The 17,060-nt window shown below is 51.9% G+C and overlaps 1 protein-coding gene across 1 annotated transcript in view; it reads right to left on the reverse strand.

Moving 5' to 3' along the window:
- The window catches only part of Cdh23 (cadherin related 23), a 349,164-nt gene that overhangs the window by 14,443 nt on the left and 317,661 nt on the right, over nucleotides 1–17,060 (reverse strand). Inside the window, 9 exon segments of the mRNA XM_028776789.1 lie at nucleotides 784–900; nucleotides 4,372–4,830; nucleotides 6,110–6,313; nucleotides 7,072–7,197; nucleotides 8,399–8,501; nucleotides 10,316–10,423; nucleotides 11,459–11,668; nucleotides 12,003–12,136; nucleotides 16,534–16,714. Of these exon segments, the coding sequence (XP_028632622.1) occupies nucleotides 784–900; nucleotides 4,372–4,830; nucleotides 6,110–6,313; nucleotides 7,072–7,197; nucleotides 8,399–8,501; nucleotides 10,316–10,423; nucleotides 11,459–11,668; nucleotides 12,003–12,136; nucleotides 16,534–16,714 (1,642 nt within the window).

Below are 17,060 nucleotides of genomic sequence, written 5' to 3' on the forward strand. Positions count from 1 at the left end.
TTGAGAGCTAGGATGAAGATGGCTTCAGACCTTTTCTCTGATCCAGTTTTCTTTCTCTAGCCCCTAGGAGCGGTCCCCTCAGCATAAGCAGCCTGGGCCTGTGACCTTAAAATCTCAGGTCACGTAGGAGATAAACAAGTATGCACTTCCCTCTGAAAAACTTGGGTTTCTGGGCTGTGAAGATAAGCAGCCAGTGTCTGTGAGGCTCAGGCTACCCCAACAATGGTCCTTGTCTTACGTCAGTAGCCACTAGAGAATACTCCATCCCTACACTTTCCCTGCTGTCCCCTCTCCCTAGCCTTCCCAATCCAGCCCATAATATCCTAGAGGACATGGCACTTGCCCCCTTCTCTGTCCTTGAGCCTGGGCCACTGTGGTCTGTGGCCCTGAGTTCCCTTCTTTTGCTCTTGACTTCGTGTCCCGACCCTACCCTTCCCTACTAGACTCTTATCAGAGGGACACTTCCTGTCTCTGGCTCTACCCACATCCTAGATGCATTACTGTCCTCTGTCACCTCACCTCCTAATGATCCCCTCTCAGCTCTGATTTTCCTCCCCCTTCAGAGTCTAAGGGTGTAGATCCCACACATTTAGGGTCACAGTCACCCTGATTATCAAGGTGGCTGTCACTTTTCTAAAGTAGCCTGACTGAACTCCTCAGTACCCCTGGCAGCTGAGTCCTAAAATTACCCTCAGTAGGACCAGGCTTGTACTAACTCCTAGCCCATCCCAGCCCTTGAATGGGTCTAAGTGACCAATAAGAGATGCCAGCAGGGAGTCTTACCATTTGGCACACTGACGGAACGCTCTGGGAGGTCGCTGGCATTGTCAATTACTGAGAGCGTGACTTCATAGGTAGCAACCAGCTCTCGGTTCAGAGGGGACTTCACCATCACAGACCCTATGGGTGAGAGCAAGTCAGATTCAGACAGTGGGTAACCCTCTTGAATCTGGGCTTCTCTGAGCTCCCGCTGCTCTGCACCCCCACCCTGACGGCACTAGTCCTTGACCGAGCCTGAGATTTGAGGTAGGGATGGCCCATAGCCACATGTATAAGCCAGAGCCCATCTCTCTGTCCTTCATCCAATGCTGGTGACTTGGGCAAGCTGTCTGTCAGTCCTCTGTTTCCTCATTTATAAAAGGGCGGGACTTATAACAACATGTCAGGGGCTCCAGGGAAGCAGAAAAATTACAGGAGATTCCATCAGTGGAGCACTTAGAACTTTGCCTGCCAGATATAAACAAAGCACTGTGTGACTTAAAAAAATAAAATAAAACCAGCAGCGTGCTTGTATTCCACAACACTGTGAACGTTCTCAGTACTACTGAAGGATACACTAAAAAATGGCTGCGCTGAGCAGGCCCAGAGGCACAGATCTACAGCCTCAGCCATGGAGGCTGAGGCAGGAGGCTGGAGGCCAGCCTGGGCTACAAAGCAAGACCTTATCTCAAAAACCTAAACCAGGTTGAGCGTGGTAGCGTGTATGCCTGGAATCAATCCCAGCTACTCCAAAGAGTAAAACAGGACTGGAAAGATGACTCTGCGGTTAAGAGCACTGGCTGCTCTTCCGGAGGACCTGGTTTTATACCCAGCACATGCACATGGTGGCTCACAATCATCTGTAACTCCAGTTCCAGGGGATTAAGCATGGTCTTCTGGCTTCCATGAGTACTGTGTACACATGGTACACAGACACACATGCAAGTAAACCACCAGTACAGATCAAATAAAAATAAAAAAAAAACAAATTAAGAAATTAAGTCATTAATTTTTAAAAATGAGACACAGGAGGGTGATGAGTCCAAAGACAACTTAAGTGAGACCCTGTCTTAAGATAAAAAGTAAATTTAGAAATGGGGCCAGGGATAGAGTGTGGTAATGGAGCCCTTGCCTAGCATACAAAGAAAAGGGCCCTGTCAATACCCAGCACTAGAAAAAAGAAAAGAAAAGAAAAGAAGTTCGTCTATTTTGTTCTATGTCACAATTTTACAAATGCTTCTATCTAGGACGATCTCATGGCAGCTGGAACCTGCTGAGGGACAACTACCCTGGAGGGACCATCTGGAGACTCCAGGTGTGGCCCTTTGTCCTGACTAAACAGGGTGTGACACAGTTGCAGAACAGAAATATCCATTTATGTTGATGACAACAGTTTCCCTCTCTTCCCTGGTAACTCCATAAACCAGAGAGGAAGTCTCCTATTGGCCAATCTGCTGGAGCCTTTCTTCTTCCTGCCTGATTGTGCCTGTGGGGGCTCCTCTGGTATCTCCCCTCATTGGCCGTAGACCGAGACCGCCTTCTCCCTCTTAGGTACCAGAATCTTAGGATATCCTTCCCCCTGGCAGAGCCCCTGCTGGGTTGCTGTCCTCCACAGGTCCCCAGCCATGGGTGGTCACTTACCCTGAGTGGCCGCCTCCTCCTCCTCCTCCTCTTCCTACTCTCGCTCCCCGTGCACCGGGCTGGGGAGCGAGGTTGGGGAGAGGGCAGCTGCGTTCAGTCTGCAAAGGCTGGGCATGGCCTGAGCCGGCCCCCAGGGCAGGAAGGGTGGGGTGTGGGGCATGGAGGGAGGCAATGGGGTGAAGCAGAGAGGAGATGAAGTGTGGGGTGACAGAACAGAGCTCAAACCTGTAGGCCTGCCAGCCGTGAGGGAGAAAGAGAGGGTTAACATTGGTTAGTTCAGGGTGCAGCAAGGAGGGATGGGGTGGGTGGGACGTGTGGGGTGGGGAGGGGGCTGCAGGATTCAGCTGGCCAGGGAAAGAGGGGGAAGGGGATGAGAACTCAGTTGGAGGATCTGGGAAGAAAGGGGAGGAAAACCGAGCTAGGGAGCTGAGGACCATGAGGAAGGTAGACAGAGTAGACACTGGAAAGGAAAACAGAGAGAGAGAGAAAAAAAAATCAGTGGGAGGCAGCAGGGGAGCAAAGAAGAGAAAAGTTGGGGAGCCTCCCTATCCAGGGAAGCAGGGCTGGGTGGCTCTCCAATGGTCCTGACTGACTAGCGGGGACCCTCTTGGAGCTGGCCCAAGCACACAATTCAGGCCTCATGGGCTAGCTTTCTTTTGGGTCACAGATGCGGGTGAGATTAATCTGACTCTGGTTCACTGCATGCTATGACTGTTGGCGTTTCTTTGGTTTTAGTATTCACCCCCTGTTCCCTCATGCCTCCCCACTCAGGCAGAGTGTTCGTATGGCATGCGCGTGCTGAGGCTGTAACTCAGTTTTGGTGTACTGACTCAGCGTGCAGGAGGCTCTGGGTTTGACAACAGGCATAATGTTGTGTGCCTGAAATCCCATCACTTGGGAGGCAGAGGGAAGAGGATCAGAAGTTCAAGGGTCCTTTTGGCTATGTTACAAGTTTGAGGCCAGGCTGGGCTTTGAGAAAGTCTGCATCTCACAGATAAATAAAAAAGTCTTCCTGGGGACTGGCTACTCTCTTACAGTTATGCAAATGCTGCTGCCCTGTGTACCCCATTCCTGCTTCCTACCATTCCAGCCAGCACTTACTCTGAACATATCCCTCCCTCAATGGCTGTGTGCCCAGCCAGTGGCTCACTGATGCCTTGGTGTGTGCCCAGGACTTTTTACCCTCTATGATGCTAGGTCCTGGGATCTAAATGTACCCTGTGTTTGACTGCTGTCTGCTGGGGACCCTGGTCTGGACTCTATCGTAATGCAAGAATTCCAGTGTCCCCATGCTATCCAGACAATGGCATATTGCTGTCTGCTGTCATCTGTGGAACACCCACACTGCTTCAGTCCATTTCTGTCAATGGTAATCATGTTTAGTCACTGTCATGCTAATTTTTAGACACTCCTGTTAGACTCATGCCCCTTCCCAACTCCCAAAACCATTTAACTGTTGGATCAACAGCTAACCGCCAAAATTACCGTCAGCGGGATAAACAACGAGAGAGAAAATCGTGGTTCTGTTTTTATGATGGCGGAAGAAGATTATAAGGGCACGGATATAATTTATAGAATGTTTCAATGCCAATACACACCGATCAAAGGTGTTTGGCCAGATGTCCTTATTAAGGAAATGCATACGATAACAAGGTATTGTTTTCCGCTCAAATACAAACATTAAAAGTCTGTGTACGGCCAGTGTGAATGTGCAGAGATGAACACTTCTGCCACACTGCAGGGTGAAGGAGCCGGAGAGGACAGGAGCAGTCAAGGGAGGTGGAAGGCGGAGGTGGGGGCCTGGCGCAGAGGAGCAAGGAAGGCAAGAGGGGTGGAGACACATCCTTAGAGGAAAAGAGACCACAAGAGCACAAAGACAAAGCAAGAGGAATGGGGGCGGAGAAAGGGAGGAGGGAGCAGGGACTCCGGGTTCGGGTCAGGAGAGGGTGGTAGAGCGAAGCCCCCTCGTACCTGTATTGATATTCACAGCAAAGGCGTCTTCCTGGTCAGGCACCAGGCGGTCTGTGTCATCCTTGGCCACGATGCTGAGGATGTGGTACTCCAGTTTGGGGTTGAGGTCAAGGTCGATAGCAGTGACATTGGCAATGACAGTGCCTGGCTCTGCGGATTCCAGCACGCTCACCGTCTGGATAGGGTTGAGGAACTCGGGGCGGGAGTCATTGATGTCATCGATCAGGATGGTGACAGTGGCTGTCCCCGACAAGGGAACGGTGCCCCGGTCCGTGGCCACCACCGTCAGCCTGTAGGACTCCTGCTCTTCTCTGTCGATGGTGGCATTGCCAACACGGATGACTCCCGTGGTTGGGTGGATGAGGAAGCGGTCCTGAGCCCCAGCCTCTATTCTGTACACCAGCTCGCCATTGAGGCCGCTGTCCTCATCCGTGGCTGTGACTTGAAGGACTGAGAATCCTATGGGAAGCAGGAGGCGGGGAGCGGGTGAGCATTTAGGGCTCTTCTAGTAAGATCTATCAGGAGCTTCTGTTCATTGTGTGTAGTGTATGTGTACCTGTGTGTGTGCAGATATACATGCCCTGTACACAGGGGCCAGAGGAGGATGCCAGGCACCTTCTATCAATTCTTGTCTTATTTCTTTGAGACAGAATCTCTCAGTGAACCTGGAGCTAGACTGGTACCCAGTAAATCCCAGTGATCCTTCTGTCTCCGCCCCCCCACAGCTATACTAACATTGTTTGTGGGTCTGAGATTCGAACTCAGATCCCTGGAGCTATCTCTCCACAGTCCAAAACCCTTTGTTGATGGCGCAAAAGAGACCCCTTCTCACCACAGTCTTGTCAGAAAGCACCAGAGTGGTGACCTTATGTTTCAGAATATTCTAACTCAGCTAGGCAACTTTTAGAACAAAACTTACCGCTCCCCCTCCATTAAACTGGATTACTGTGAGAATGAGTCTGAATCTATGCTGATTTAATAAAATCCATCAGGCTTAGATGGACATCACTATGTAATCCCACTTGTAGTACTAGCACTTGAGAGGCTGAGGCAGGAGGATTACTGTGAGCTCAAGAGACACTAAGGCTATGTATTGAGTTTGAAATTAGCCTGGGCTACGTTTCAGGATATCCTGGGCTATGGTTTTGAGAACCTATCTCAAAGTAAGGACAACAGTGATAATAAGAAGATGTCCCTCATAGGATGGTGTGGTGGATTGAATATGCTTGGCCCAGGGAGTGAGTGGCACTATAAGGAGGTGTGGCCTTGTTGGAGTGGGTGTGGCCTTGGAGTGGGTGTGGCCTTGTGGGGTGGGCTTTGAGACTTTCCTCCTAGCTGCCTGGAAGCCAGTCTTCTCCTGTTTGTCTTTGGAACAAGATATAGAACTCTAAGCTCCTCCAGCACCATGCCTGCTTGAATGTGGCCATGCTTCCTGCCATGAATATAATGGACCGAACCTCTGAATCTGTAAGCCAACCCCAATTAAATGTTGTCCTTTAAAAGAGTTGTCTTGGTCATGGTGTCTATGCACAGCAATGGAAACCCTAAAACAGATGGAATGTTCTTGATCATTATAGCACACCAAGATTCTGAGAAGGAACACCCAGTCTTCCGATGCCTTCCTACTCCAGTCCTCACTTTCTTGAAGAGCATTCTGTGTCCATCCGAGCCTCTAACCCCCACCCTCTACCTGTCAGCTCTTGCTGGTGCAGTAGAGTCTGGGCCTGACCCTTGTTACCTGGTGGGCAGTTCTCCAGCAGGTGGACGGTGTAAGCAGGAGGACTGAAGGTGGGCCAGTTGTCATTGTCATCCAGGATAGTGATGAACAGGTGGGCTGTGCCATTGAGTTGTCCAATGTCCTCAGCCAACAGCAGCAGCTCCAGGAATGGGGGCGAGAAGGCCTCCCGGTCAATGACGACCCCGGATCTCACAGTCACCACACCTGGCACCCGGTACCGCCAGCCAGGGAGATGAACAGGGAAAGGGATACAGTTGGCAAACGAAGCAAGAGCCACCATAGCAGGAACAGGGAGGAAAGACGCTTTATGTCCTGACGGTTCAGTAACCTCACATCCCAGAACACCCATGTTTGCCATGGTTGTCCCTCCATGGTGGCCTCTGCAAGGGGTCCTGTCTGCTGAGAACAACCAGGGCAGAGGACTGACCTGCTCCATAGGGGGACAAATGTCCCCCTAAATGTCCCTGTCACCAAACTGGCCCCCTGTCCTGACCAAACTGCTGTGACATAGCTCCTGTGGAACGGGAGCTGTTTGCTTGGGCTGAAAGTCTATGCAGAAAACTCTTGCCTCTACTCTTCTTCTGGGGTCCTCCCATAGAGACTCTGGGGGCCTAATCCAGTTACAATATGGGATGTGGGTTACAATCAGTGGGGTTCCAGAAGAACCTGGGCCCATACTAAGGAGGAACCCTAGAATAGTGGTTCTCAACTTTCCTAATGCTGTGACCTAACACCGTTCCTCACGGTGTGATGACCCTCTCCCCCAATCATAAAATTATCTTCATTGCTGCTTCATAACTGTAATTTTGCTACCGTTACAAATCATGATGTAAATGGCAGGATTTCTGATGCCCATGAAAAGGGGTCACGACCCACAGGTTTAGAACCACTACCCAAGGCCCAAGCCTGGGCCAATCCCACCACAGAATTGGCTTGTAAGCTGTTACCCAGCCCTCCCTCACCTGTGCTGTTGTCGATAACAAAGAGGTCACTGTGGGCGCCCAGGAGCTGATACGTGACCACAGCGTACACATCTTCATCAGCATCCAGGGCCAGGATAGGCCCATTGAGCACGGTGAGGGGTGTCCCTGAGCCAGAGGAGAGGAGTCACCCCAAGCCAGCCTGGTCCCCGCCCTCCCCCCTCCCTGTCCGTGTCCCCATGACCATGGCTGACGATGGATGAGAGGGGAAGGCGGGGAGGTGGGCAGGGAGGGGTAGGGAGGCCCTGGGGTGGGCCTGCGGCAGCCTTGGCAGACTGAACGCAGATGCCTGGGAGCAGTCACAAAGCTCTGCTGGGGAGAAAACACAAGAGCGGTGAGCAAGCCCCTCCGGCCTGCCTGGAGCTATGCCTGCTTCCCAGCAGCCTTTGAGGCTGGCCACTCCGCTGGAGGATCTAGGGGGCTCCCTGGTGTCCCTTCCATGTGTGTGTATTGTCTGTCCCTATGCATGTAGACATTGCTCTATGATAAGGTCTGACCATACATGGCTTTTATACGCTCGTTTATGGGTCCCTGAGATCACGTGGTAGCGACTGCATGCACACAGGGCACGTTCAAATTTAGGATGCTCTGGTTGTGCCCTTGTCTGTGTGTCTCTCTCTGTTGGTAGGCACACTTGACAGTGCAGGAGGTACATCACAGGGCCACCCATGTGCCTATCCATGTCTGTGCACACACATAACTCCACACACCTGCCTTGATGTGGCAGTGTGCCGGTGAATGCACCGATGTACACATCGGCAGATTTCAAAGTCAAATCCACACAGAGGCGACATCCACCCAGAGACAGTACTATCTGGCTTAGCTCTTTCAGAGTCAAAAATCAATGACTGGGGACTCGGGGTGGGGGTAGAGAAGGGTGTGAGGACCTCCCACCGGCACCAGAGGGAGGCAAGGTTAATTAGTGTTGTGTAGGGGCAATGACTAGGCTGCCTACGCAGGATTCTTGAGCCCCACTTCTATGGCAGATCCCAGGATTTCTACCCTACAGGGCTGTGGGGCAGGGAAGATGGGTTCATCTCTATGCTGGGCACCCTTTTTACCTTAAATTCCTCTCTTAAGGTTACAGTGAGGCTGCTGTCAGATCACCCCAGGGGGATTAATATCAGTGACTACTCTTATCTCTCCCAAACAGACCTGTGGCCTCTGTGGCAGCCCTAGCCGCCAGCCTTGGGGCTGCACCCTCCCCTCTGTACCCTCTGGGTTCTATGTCCAGCTATGCCACCAGGCACGCTGGGCATCCCTGACACCTGAGCCCTGGTGTGTCTGCCCGTATAATAGGAGCACCTACCAGCAGGAGAGTTCTCCATCACCTCGGCCTGGTACGTGCCCTCAGTGAAGAGGGGGTGGTTGTCATTTTCATCGGCCAGAGAGACCAGCAGTAAGTCAAAATCCTGTGGTGGGCAGAAGAGTGAGAAGGCTCAATGCCATGCTATCGAAGGGGACCGGACCGTGCTCAGAGATGGGGGGAGGGGTTGAAAGCAGGGATCGGAGGTCAAGTACCATCCCACCAGCCGCTCACTGGGTGAGCTTCGCTGGCCTGTCTCTACCTTCCTTTCTGATCAACAAGAATCTTAACTCTTTTATGGGAATGGTGTGTGGTCGTGGGCCAGTGTGGGTGAGAGGGGTACTTAGCCACACCATGTTGCCTACAGATGGAGGATTTTAGGTGGGGATGTGAGTCTCAGCTTTCAGACCTTCACGTCTGATTGATGTTAGCCCAAGTTTACCCATGTTCTCATACAAAACTGCAGCTCAGACCATGCATCCTCTCCTGGGGCCCCTGAATATGACACTGCAGTCTTCATATGAAGACACAGAGATACTAACCAGTGCTTCAAAGCCCCGGGATGCACTTCGAGGTAAGACAGTGCCATAGAAGCTGCATCAGACACGTGACTCATTATATTTAGGGAAATGAAGGGAACAGGAATATTTTATCGCTCTGCCAGCTGATTCTCCTGTCCCCGTGGACCACTTGTTTACTACCCCAGCCAACTCCCCTCATCACAACCAACACAACTGCCACCAGTGCCACAGACACCGTGGACACAGCAGATCAACCTTCTGCACACCCATGAACTGTATAAAAGTTACAGGAGGGATCATATAAGAAAGGGCTCCCCGAGACGGCCGTCACCAGGACTGCTTTCCTGTTTCAGAGAGCCCTGTTCAAGAACAACAAACTACACCTCATTCTGATTGAACAGAGATGCAAAAATTCTCAGCAAGACACCCGAAAGCCTCAGAGAGAGACACAGCCAGGTGATTGGCAAAATCAAGTTGGCTTCATTCCAGAGATGACAGGATGGTTCAATAGACACTAACTAGCTAATGTAATTCATCACATAAGTGGACCCAGAGCCATAAATCACACAGGCATCTCAGCAGATATGGATCTGACAAGATTGGCATCCCTTCACAATAAAATCAAGCATCTCATCGAGAATATGAGGGGCTCCGCAGGGGACTGTAGACAGAGGCAGGGATGACATTTCCTTCGTTGGTGTAGCCACTGAGAAGTTGCTCGTGCAGAGTACGGAGTCCAGATGGGGAAACTGAGGTATTGAGAAAGCAGTGTGCCAACACAGGCACTTAGCTGGTCAGGAGCAGCTCTGAGGCACAGGATCCTAGCACAACACCAGGAGCAGCAAGAACAGACGGACTCCAACCGGAAAGGGACTGTCAGGCAGCCATCACTGCCTATCAGTAAGGAGCCTGTGTGTTTGAGCTTTGAAGGACACTGTAGCCCACCCTCCCCCTTCAGGACCTCCAAGTGCAGGTCTGAGTCCTGTGTATGTCTGGGGTTTGGTGAAGAACAGTCATCTGGCTTCCAATGGGTGTTGGCCCTGGGCTAGCCAGGCTCAGCACTGACTCAGGGATGTGACTTTGTGGAAGAGAAGGGAGGCTGGGGAGAAGATGGATCGGCTCTAGCACATACCCGTGGACAGGAGAACTGAGTCCTGAAGCCAGCCCTTACTAAGGCAGATGTGTGCTTCTAGCCTGTGGTAGGCTGCCACCAGCTCACCAGGGGAGGTGTGTGTGTATGTGTGCATACGTGTGTATGTATGTGTGCTTGAGCACTCATTCTCACTCTTACAAGCACTCTGTCACACCTGGCCTTGGTCTCCCCTCCCCCATGTACTCCCCCCTCTCCTCTCCCTTCCCCCCCTTTACCCGATCCACCCTCAGTCTCCTGCAGCCTCACCTTCCTGGCTATGCGTGGGTTCTCTGGGTTGTCCTTCACAGAAACAGTCAGCCTGTACTCTGGGATGCGCTCTCGGTCCAGGGGCCGGTTGACAGTGACGATCCCTGTCTGGGATGTGCCTGGCTGGTTAGATGAGCAGGGACTCCCCACCCCACCCCCACATCCCAGTCACCCATGCTCGACCACACAGTTCCTAGACGGCTGGAAGTACCTTCCCCAAAGTACCTAAGAGATAGGGGGGGGGGGGGGGGGCGACACCAGGATCTTTCCAAGGAGATGGTAAGTAAGTCAGTGATAACTAAGTTCTGGGCAAAGCCAAAAGAAGTGACCTTAGGGTCAACAGTCTACAGACACTACAAGAGGCTAGGAGAGAAATTCAGGTGCAGTTAAGTATGGTTCAAGCTATCTTACAGTTTAGGGTCTATGTGTGCCCAGGAGGGGCAGGTTAAGGGAGTGGTCGGTGGATATGAAGAAAATAGCTGCTCAACAAAACCAAAGGGGGCTCACTGACTGGGACTGAGTTCCTGCACTGTACAACCGCAATCCACGTCAGCAGCGCTGGATCCGGGCAAGTGTGCTAATTAATACACCCATAACCAAAGGACTGGTTGACGGAAGAACTCTGTTGTTTCTAACACTTCCCTGTTGTTTAATTGAGGTGGATGGCGCTCCTCCGCTGGCTGGAATTCCCACAACCTGGCTTATTTTGAGCACATTTGTCATTGTACTTGGTTGATTTACTTTTATTTTTCAGACAGGGTCCCTTACGCCACAGACTGACTTTGAACCATAGAACCACGATGACCCGGACCTCCTAGTCTCTCCGCTGCATCTCAAGAGCTAGGATTACGGATACAACACAGCATCCAGCTTACGAGTGCTTCTTTTGATTCAGGGTTTGTAGGAATTCCAGGCTAACCGTGAACTCACAGCAATCCTCCCGCTCAGCCTCGAAAAGGCTGTCCAGGAGCTGGGTGTGCGCTATCACTCATGGAGTCGGATTAACTTTAGAACTGTTGCCCCTGCTTTGGGGCCCAGTTTCTTCACTGCCACAAAGAAGTCTCTGCTCCAGTCTAGAACCCAGAGCTCTTCAATGGGCCTCCGGTAGGAAGAGCTGCGAGCCCTGGGCAGATCCGAACCTACCGTGGCGTTGATGAAGAAGGCCCGCTCTCGGTTGCCAGCGGTGATGTTAAAGGTGAGCAGGGCATTGCAGCCGCTGTCAGCATCGCTGGCCAGGATGTGGGCGACGAAGCTGGAGACAGGGCTGTTCTCACTGATGGTGACGTTCATGGGAAGATTCAACAGCACCGGGTCGTTGTCATTGATGTCCAGCACTCGAATTCCCACCAGCATCTGGGGATGGGGAGGGAGAGCCAGGGGTGGATGTGACTGAAGAGGAGGGGACAGAGACAGAGCAAAGGTGGCAAAGACACTGAGAGAGGTTGTGGAAAAAGAAGAAGATGAAGGATGAAAAGAAGCCAAGCAGAAGGCGAGGTCAGAAGGAAAGATAGTCCCTTGAGCCGGTATTATGAGAGGAGTGCCCTGGAGAGCCATGTTTCCCCTGGAGAGCCAAGTTTCCCCAAGGCTAAGTTCGAGAGGCACCTCTGGTTTCTCTGGGCTAAGAGAGACAATGTTTACAGGTGTTCAGTGTACCTCAAGGGATGGCACGGAGCTAGACCAAACTCACCGTGGAGCTGAGTGGCGGCACTCCCCTGTCTCGGGCACAGATAGTCAGATTGTAGAAGGCAATGGTCTCCCGGTCCAGCTCTATATCTTTTCGGACTCTCAGCACACCCTCCACAGGAGAGATCACAAACTCCCCTGGAAGCCACCAGAATGAGCTGAGTTAGCTGGTCCTGGCGGAGAGCTCCCTCCCTCCAGCTAGCCATCCTCGTGATAACAGGAGCAGCTGAGGCACGTGTCATCCCAGGCCCTTTATGGGCATACCGGGCAAGTGGCAGTTCCTGGCCAGTCAGCTTCCCTTGTGGCCTGGAGCTGGCCAGAGGATGACCCAGGTGTAGTGGTTGTGTTAAAAACTAGGGGTGGGGAGGAAACCTTTGTTTCTGTCTGTTTTGAGGTAGAGTTTCACGTAGTCCAGGCTGACCCTGAACTCCTTACCCTTATGCCTCCATGCTCCAAGTGTTAGGATTCCAGCAATATGCCTTTGTCCCTCGGTTACGGGACCCCTCCCTACACAACACACTCTTCCTGACCGTTGCGGCTAGAAATGTACTAACAAAGGTGTTAGGTACTTTGGAAAGTAGACAGGTAATAAAAGAGCTCAAGGTATCTGGGGGCCAAAGCAACCACTGGGCCACCTCACACCAGAGTGTCACGCCAACTGTCTACGCTGGCTGCCACCACTATAACCAAAGGAAAGCACTGTGGCCTCTCCTTTGCTTTCTGCAAATAACACCATCGGCCTAGCATAACTGGATGTTTGTCTCTCCTTCATATTTCCTTTTGATATGTGCTTTCTTTCCATGATGGAACTTCCTCCCTTGGGGTAGGGACATGGCTGAGAAGTTGAAAGTCTTGCCATTCAAGAATGAGGAGTGGAGTTTGGATCCCTAGAAACTCATCTGAAGGCCGAGACATCACGTCCTCCCACTCATAACTCTGGCCTCAGAAAGCAGAGAGAGATGATCCCAGGACAACCTGACGAGCATATCAGCGAGTTCTGGGTTTAGTGAGAGACCCTGCCTCAATGAATAAGGTGGAGGAGGGTGAGGATGATTCCTGAGATTAACTGCAAACTTCTACATGCACACACACATGCACACGCACACACACACACACACACACGCATGCACACACGCACCCATCCACCCATGCAAGCATGCTTCTACCCACGCACAGTGGAGAGGGGAAACCCCTCCCAATTCCTTTGTCTTATCTCTGAATTCCTCATCTAGTAGAGATAAGAACCTGGAATCCTTGGGCTGAGCTAGATCTCTCAGCTAGCTGTCTCTAGTCTCCCCAGCCTGCACCAATGGCAAATGTGACTGCCCAGGTCTTGTGAGAAAAGACAATACCCTAGGGCCACCTCCACCATATAGGAATGCTGCTCTTCTGAGCACCAAGCAGCAGGTTAGCAGGATGAGGGGCCCTGGTTGGCTCCTGTGTGGAGCCCCAGTTGGAACACAGGGCGACATCTTCCAGGCCTGTGGTAATCTGATTTCTTTCCCCTGTGGCTCAGATCTTCTCTGGATCCTGCTAAGGGCTAACACAAATCTAACTCTGACACAAGTGCCAGTGTCTAAAGTAAGAACCTCAGGTCACACACTCTGGCCTACCCTGTGGCTCGTGTTCTTTGGAACATGAAGCCAGGAGCTAGAGCACAGTATCCTCTGGGCTTCCAGTGTGTTAATGACAAAACTCAAGCTTGAATCTCATGGGGTTCAGAAGCTTTCTAGATAACACCCCTCAGGGCTGATGGGGTAAAGTTTGAGAGAGAGAAGACAGGATGTGAGGAATGAAGGGAACTGGAAGAGCAAGTGGGAGCCTCTGTGGAGGATGGAAAAGGGGCTGGGGCTCTGGCCATCGGTAAGGATGTAAGGAGGGGTCACCTCTCCACATTTTTCCAGGGTCTGAGCTGGAGTTATCCTCATCTCTCCCCCTTTTTCTTGAGACAGGCTCTCAGGCTATAGCCCAGGTTGGCCTAGAATTCGGGGCAATCCACCTGCCTCAGCCTCCTAAGTGCTAGAATACAAATATGAACTTTTTCTGTTCCTCTTGGTACTTGGGGCCTGGGCCTAGAGCGAGGGACACAGCATAGAAGCTTGGCAAAGACAGAGGTCCAGACAACCTGGTGGCTTCTGGTGTCTGTCTCACATCCCAGGACACTAACTCGGGTACCCAGCTTCGGCCACAAGTGCTCCCATGCCCACCTGCAGCTGGAACTTCCCGCCGGCTGGCTTTTCCGCTCCCAGGCTCCCTAAGCACCCTGGCCCTCCCTGTGTAGGGGTGAGGGGGTTGTAGAGGCAGGATTTCCTGTGCCCTAGGCTCCAAGGCCTCCAGAGCATGGGGATTCCCTTTCTTGGGGTTTCCCAGTCCTGCTGACACCCTGCTATGTACCGGCAAATGACTCTCCTCCACAAAGGCAGGGAAGACCTAATTACAACGCAAGGCTTCTGGGAGCAGGCTTGGAGTGGTGGTGGAACCCTGGCTAGACCCCCCCCCTCAACATTTACATATAAGTCTTTTCACCAACTTCCCCTGGCCAGAACTCCTGATACCACCCCCTGGGGAGGGATCCCCTAAACCTAGAGACAGGAGACCACAACCTTCAGTCCAGTTGTGTCTGGCCTACAGCTGGATTCTTCCCAAGCCTTGCCTTGATTGTTCCACCTGGAAAATGGGCTGCTCACAGGCAGGAGGTTCCCTTGGGTCGGGCTGATCACAAAGTAACTCTTGATACAGGAGGGACGTCCTAAAAGAAGCCTAGGCACTCTCTAGAGGACTGGGAACTTGCAAAGAAGATACAGAGCTGGGAAGGGATCCCAGAATGACTTGGCCAGAATGGGTAGTTAGGAGGTCCTGAGAAGGAAGCAAGATTGGTGGCCATAGCTCAAGTCAGGAGGGCATGTTTCCCTGGCTTTCTTCCCCACCCCATCCCCTGTAAGAACTGCTGGGGATGGCACATGCAAAGGTCCTGAGGTCTGAGCATCCCTGGTAGGCTCAAGGAGTTGCAGAAAGACTGTCTAGTGGGGATCTGAATAAAAGAAAGAGGCTGAAGAGATAATTTTTGTCTGGCTTTGAGGACCATCCAGAGGAGTCGGCATTTACTGAGTAAGGTAGGCACCTCGGAGGCTTTGGGTATGAGACAGACATGACATGACCAAGATTTTAATGAGTTCACCGGGTTCCTGTGCTTGGGGCCTTTTGGATGAGGGGATGGAAGTAGGCAGGTCATGGGAGAGCACAGCACAAACACTTGAGCTAGAGACTGGGAGGTGACTGGGAGGTGACTGGGAGGTGACTGGGAGGTGACTGGGCCGGGGAGCAGGCCCTGCAGGCTCAGGCTGCAGCGACCTTTGTGCTGAGTGGCCTGGGTGCCTCCCTTTATCTGCTGATAAGAAACAGGTCTGAGGCAGAGCTGAGATGAATCTGAGGGTGAGGTGGGGGTGAGAGAGAGAGAGTGTAAACCCCGAGTCAAGTCACATTGCTCCAAGAACCTCGGTGCCCACCTCACTCAGTAAATACCAAGACCTCTTGATGGCACCCTCTCTTTCTCTTCCTTCTCTTGCTCAAGTTCCCACCACACACAGCCCCCCCCCCCAATTCTATTACCCTACCAGGCACGCTTGGACCTCAGGACCTTTGTGCTTGCTGTTCTTTCTGAATACTTCTTCCCCACCCATCCATCTGGCTTGTTTCTCTTCTACGTCCCTTGGCACATGGCCAGCACATAGTAGGTCCTCACGAACAGTCACAGAATGATCAATTAGAAAGGAGGATACTTTACAAATATTTGATGTATCCCTTTCTTCTTAAAAATTGGGGAGGCCTGGCACCCCAGAGTCCATGTGGGTGCCACACACAGTCGCTGTTTCTTCCTTATTAAAGCTTTTTGAAGCCCCGCCTCTTCCCCTGTCCCGAGGGTGTCTTTTGGTTAAATCCCTGCATCTTTGAAATTCCTGCTCTAGCTAACAAAGTGTCTTGAGAGAAAGTGTTTTTCTAGCCTCCAGCCTCTGAGCTAGGCTGGCATCCATGAAGGCTGTGTAGGCTTTTCGGGTTTTTAAAGACAGTACCTCACTATGTAGCCTTGGCTGGCCTTGAACTCACATAGACCCACCAGCCTCTACCTCCTGAGTGCTGGAATTAAAGGCATGGGCCACCATGTCCATCCCTGTAGGCTTTTGTTGGGGAACACTGAGGTGTTCAGAGGAGCTCAGTGCTCCCCAAATGTATCTCCTAGGTTCTGAGGTCCCGAGGTACAGGTGGTGGGGATGCTTGCTTTCCTTCAGCTGAAGATTTCTCCAACTATGAGATGGGTGTTTCCTGCCTGTGCCTAGAGAGAGCTACGACCCTCTATGACCACCAGCCTATGTCCCAGAAGCCATGGTAATAAAGGCAGGTAGGATTGAGGCCCACAGAGGACAAGGTCACACACTGGTGGATAGACTGGATGAAGACTTCCCTCATCCCAGTCCCAAGCAGGTGAAGAGAGTTCCACGGGCCACGCCCACCACAATGCCAGGACAGGCCCCACTTACCCAGTGGGTCTCCATCTATAACACTGTACTCCACCTGCCCATTAGGACCAGAGTCCCGGTCGTGGGCCAGGAATGTCCACACTCTGGGCCCTGGCTGGCCCTCGGTGACGTCGAATGGTCCTTCGTAGTCCCGAGGGAAAGTGGGCACGTTGTCATTGATGTCATTCACATTCACGAGCACCTGAGACAGTGAACAGCTTAGCCAGGGTTGGCCCCAGATGCCTGGAGAAACTCACCATCTGTACCTTGTACTGGGTCTGGTGCTGGTACCCAGGGGCTAAATGGAAAGTACATTGTCATGGGGTGGGAGGTATTTAAACTATGTGTGTGTAAGGGCTCTGGTCCATGTCCCCTTGCCACACACCTTTGTGTGTGTGTGCTTAAGGTATATGTGTTTGTGTGTGTAGTTGTGTGTGTCTATGTGTATGTATGTATCTCTATAGCTGTGTATGTATGTGTATATAGTTGTGTGTATATGTGTCTCTGTGTGTCTCTGCAGTTGTGTGTGTATGTGTGTGTTTATGTGT

The sequence above is a fragment of the Grammomys surdaster genome, unplaced genomic scaffold (genome assembly GCF_004785775.1).
Source record: "Grammomys surdaster isolate TR1022 unplaced genomic scaffold, NIH_TR_1.0 273, whole genome shotgun sequence".
Lineage (NCBI taxonomy): Eukaryota > Metazoa > Chordata > Mammalia > Rodentia > Muridae > Grammomys > Grammomys surdaster.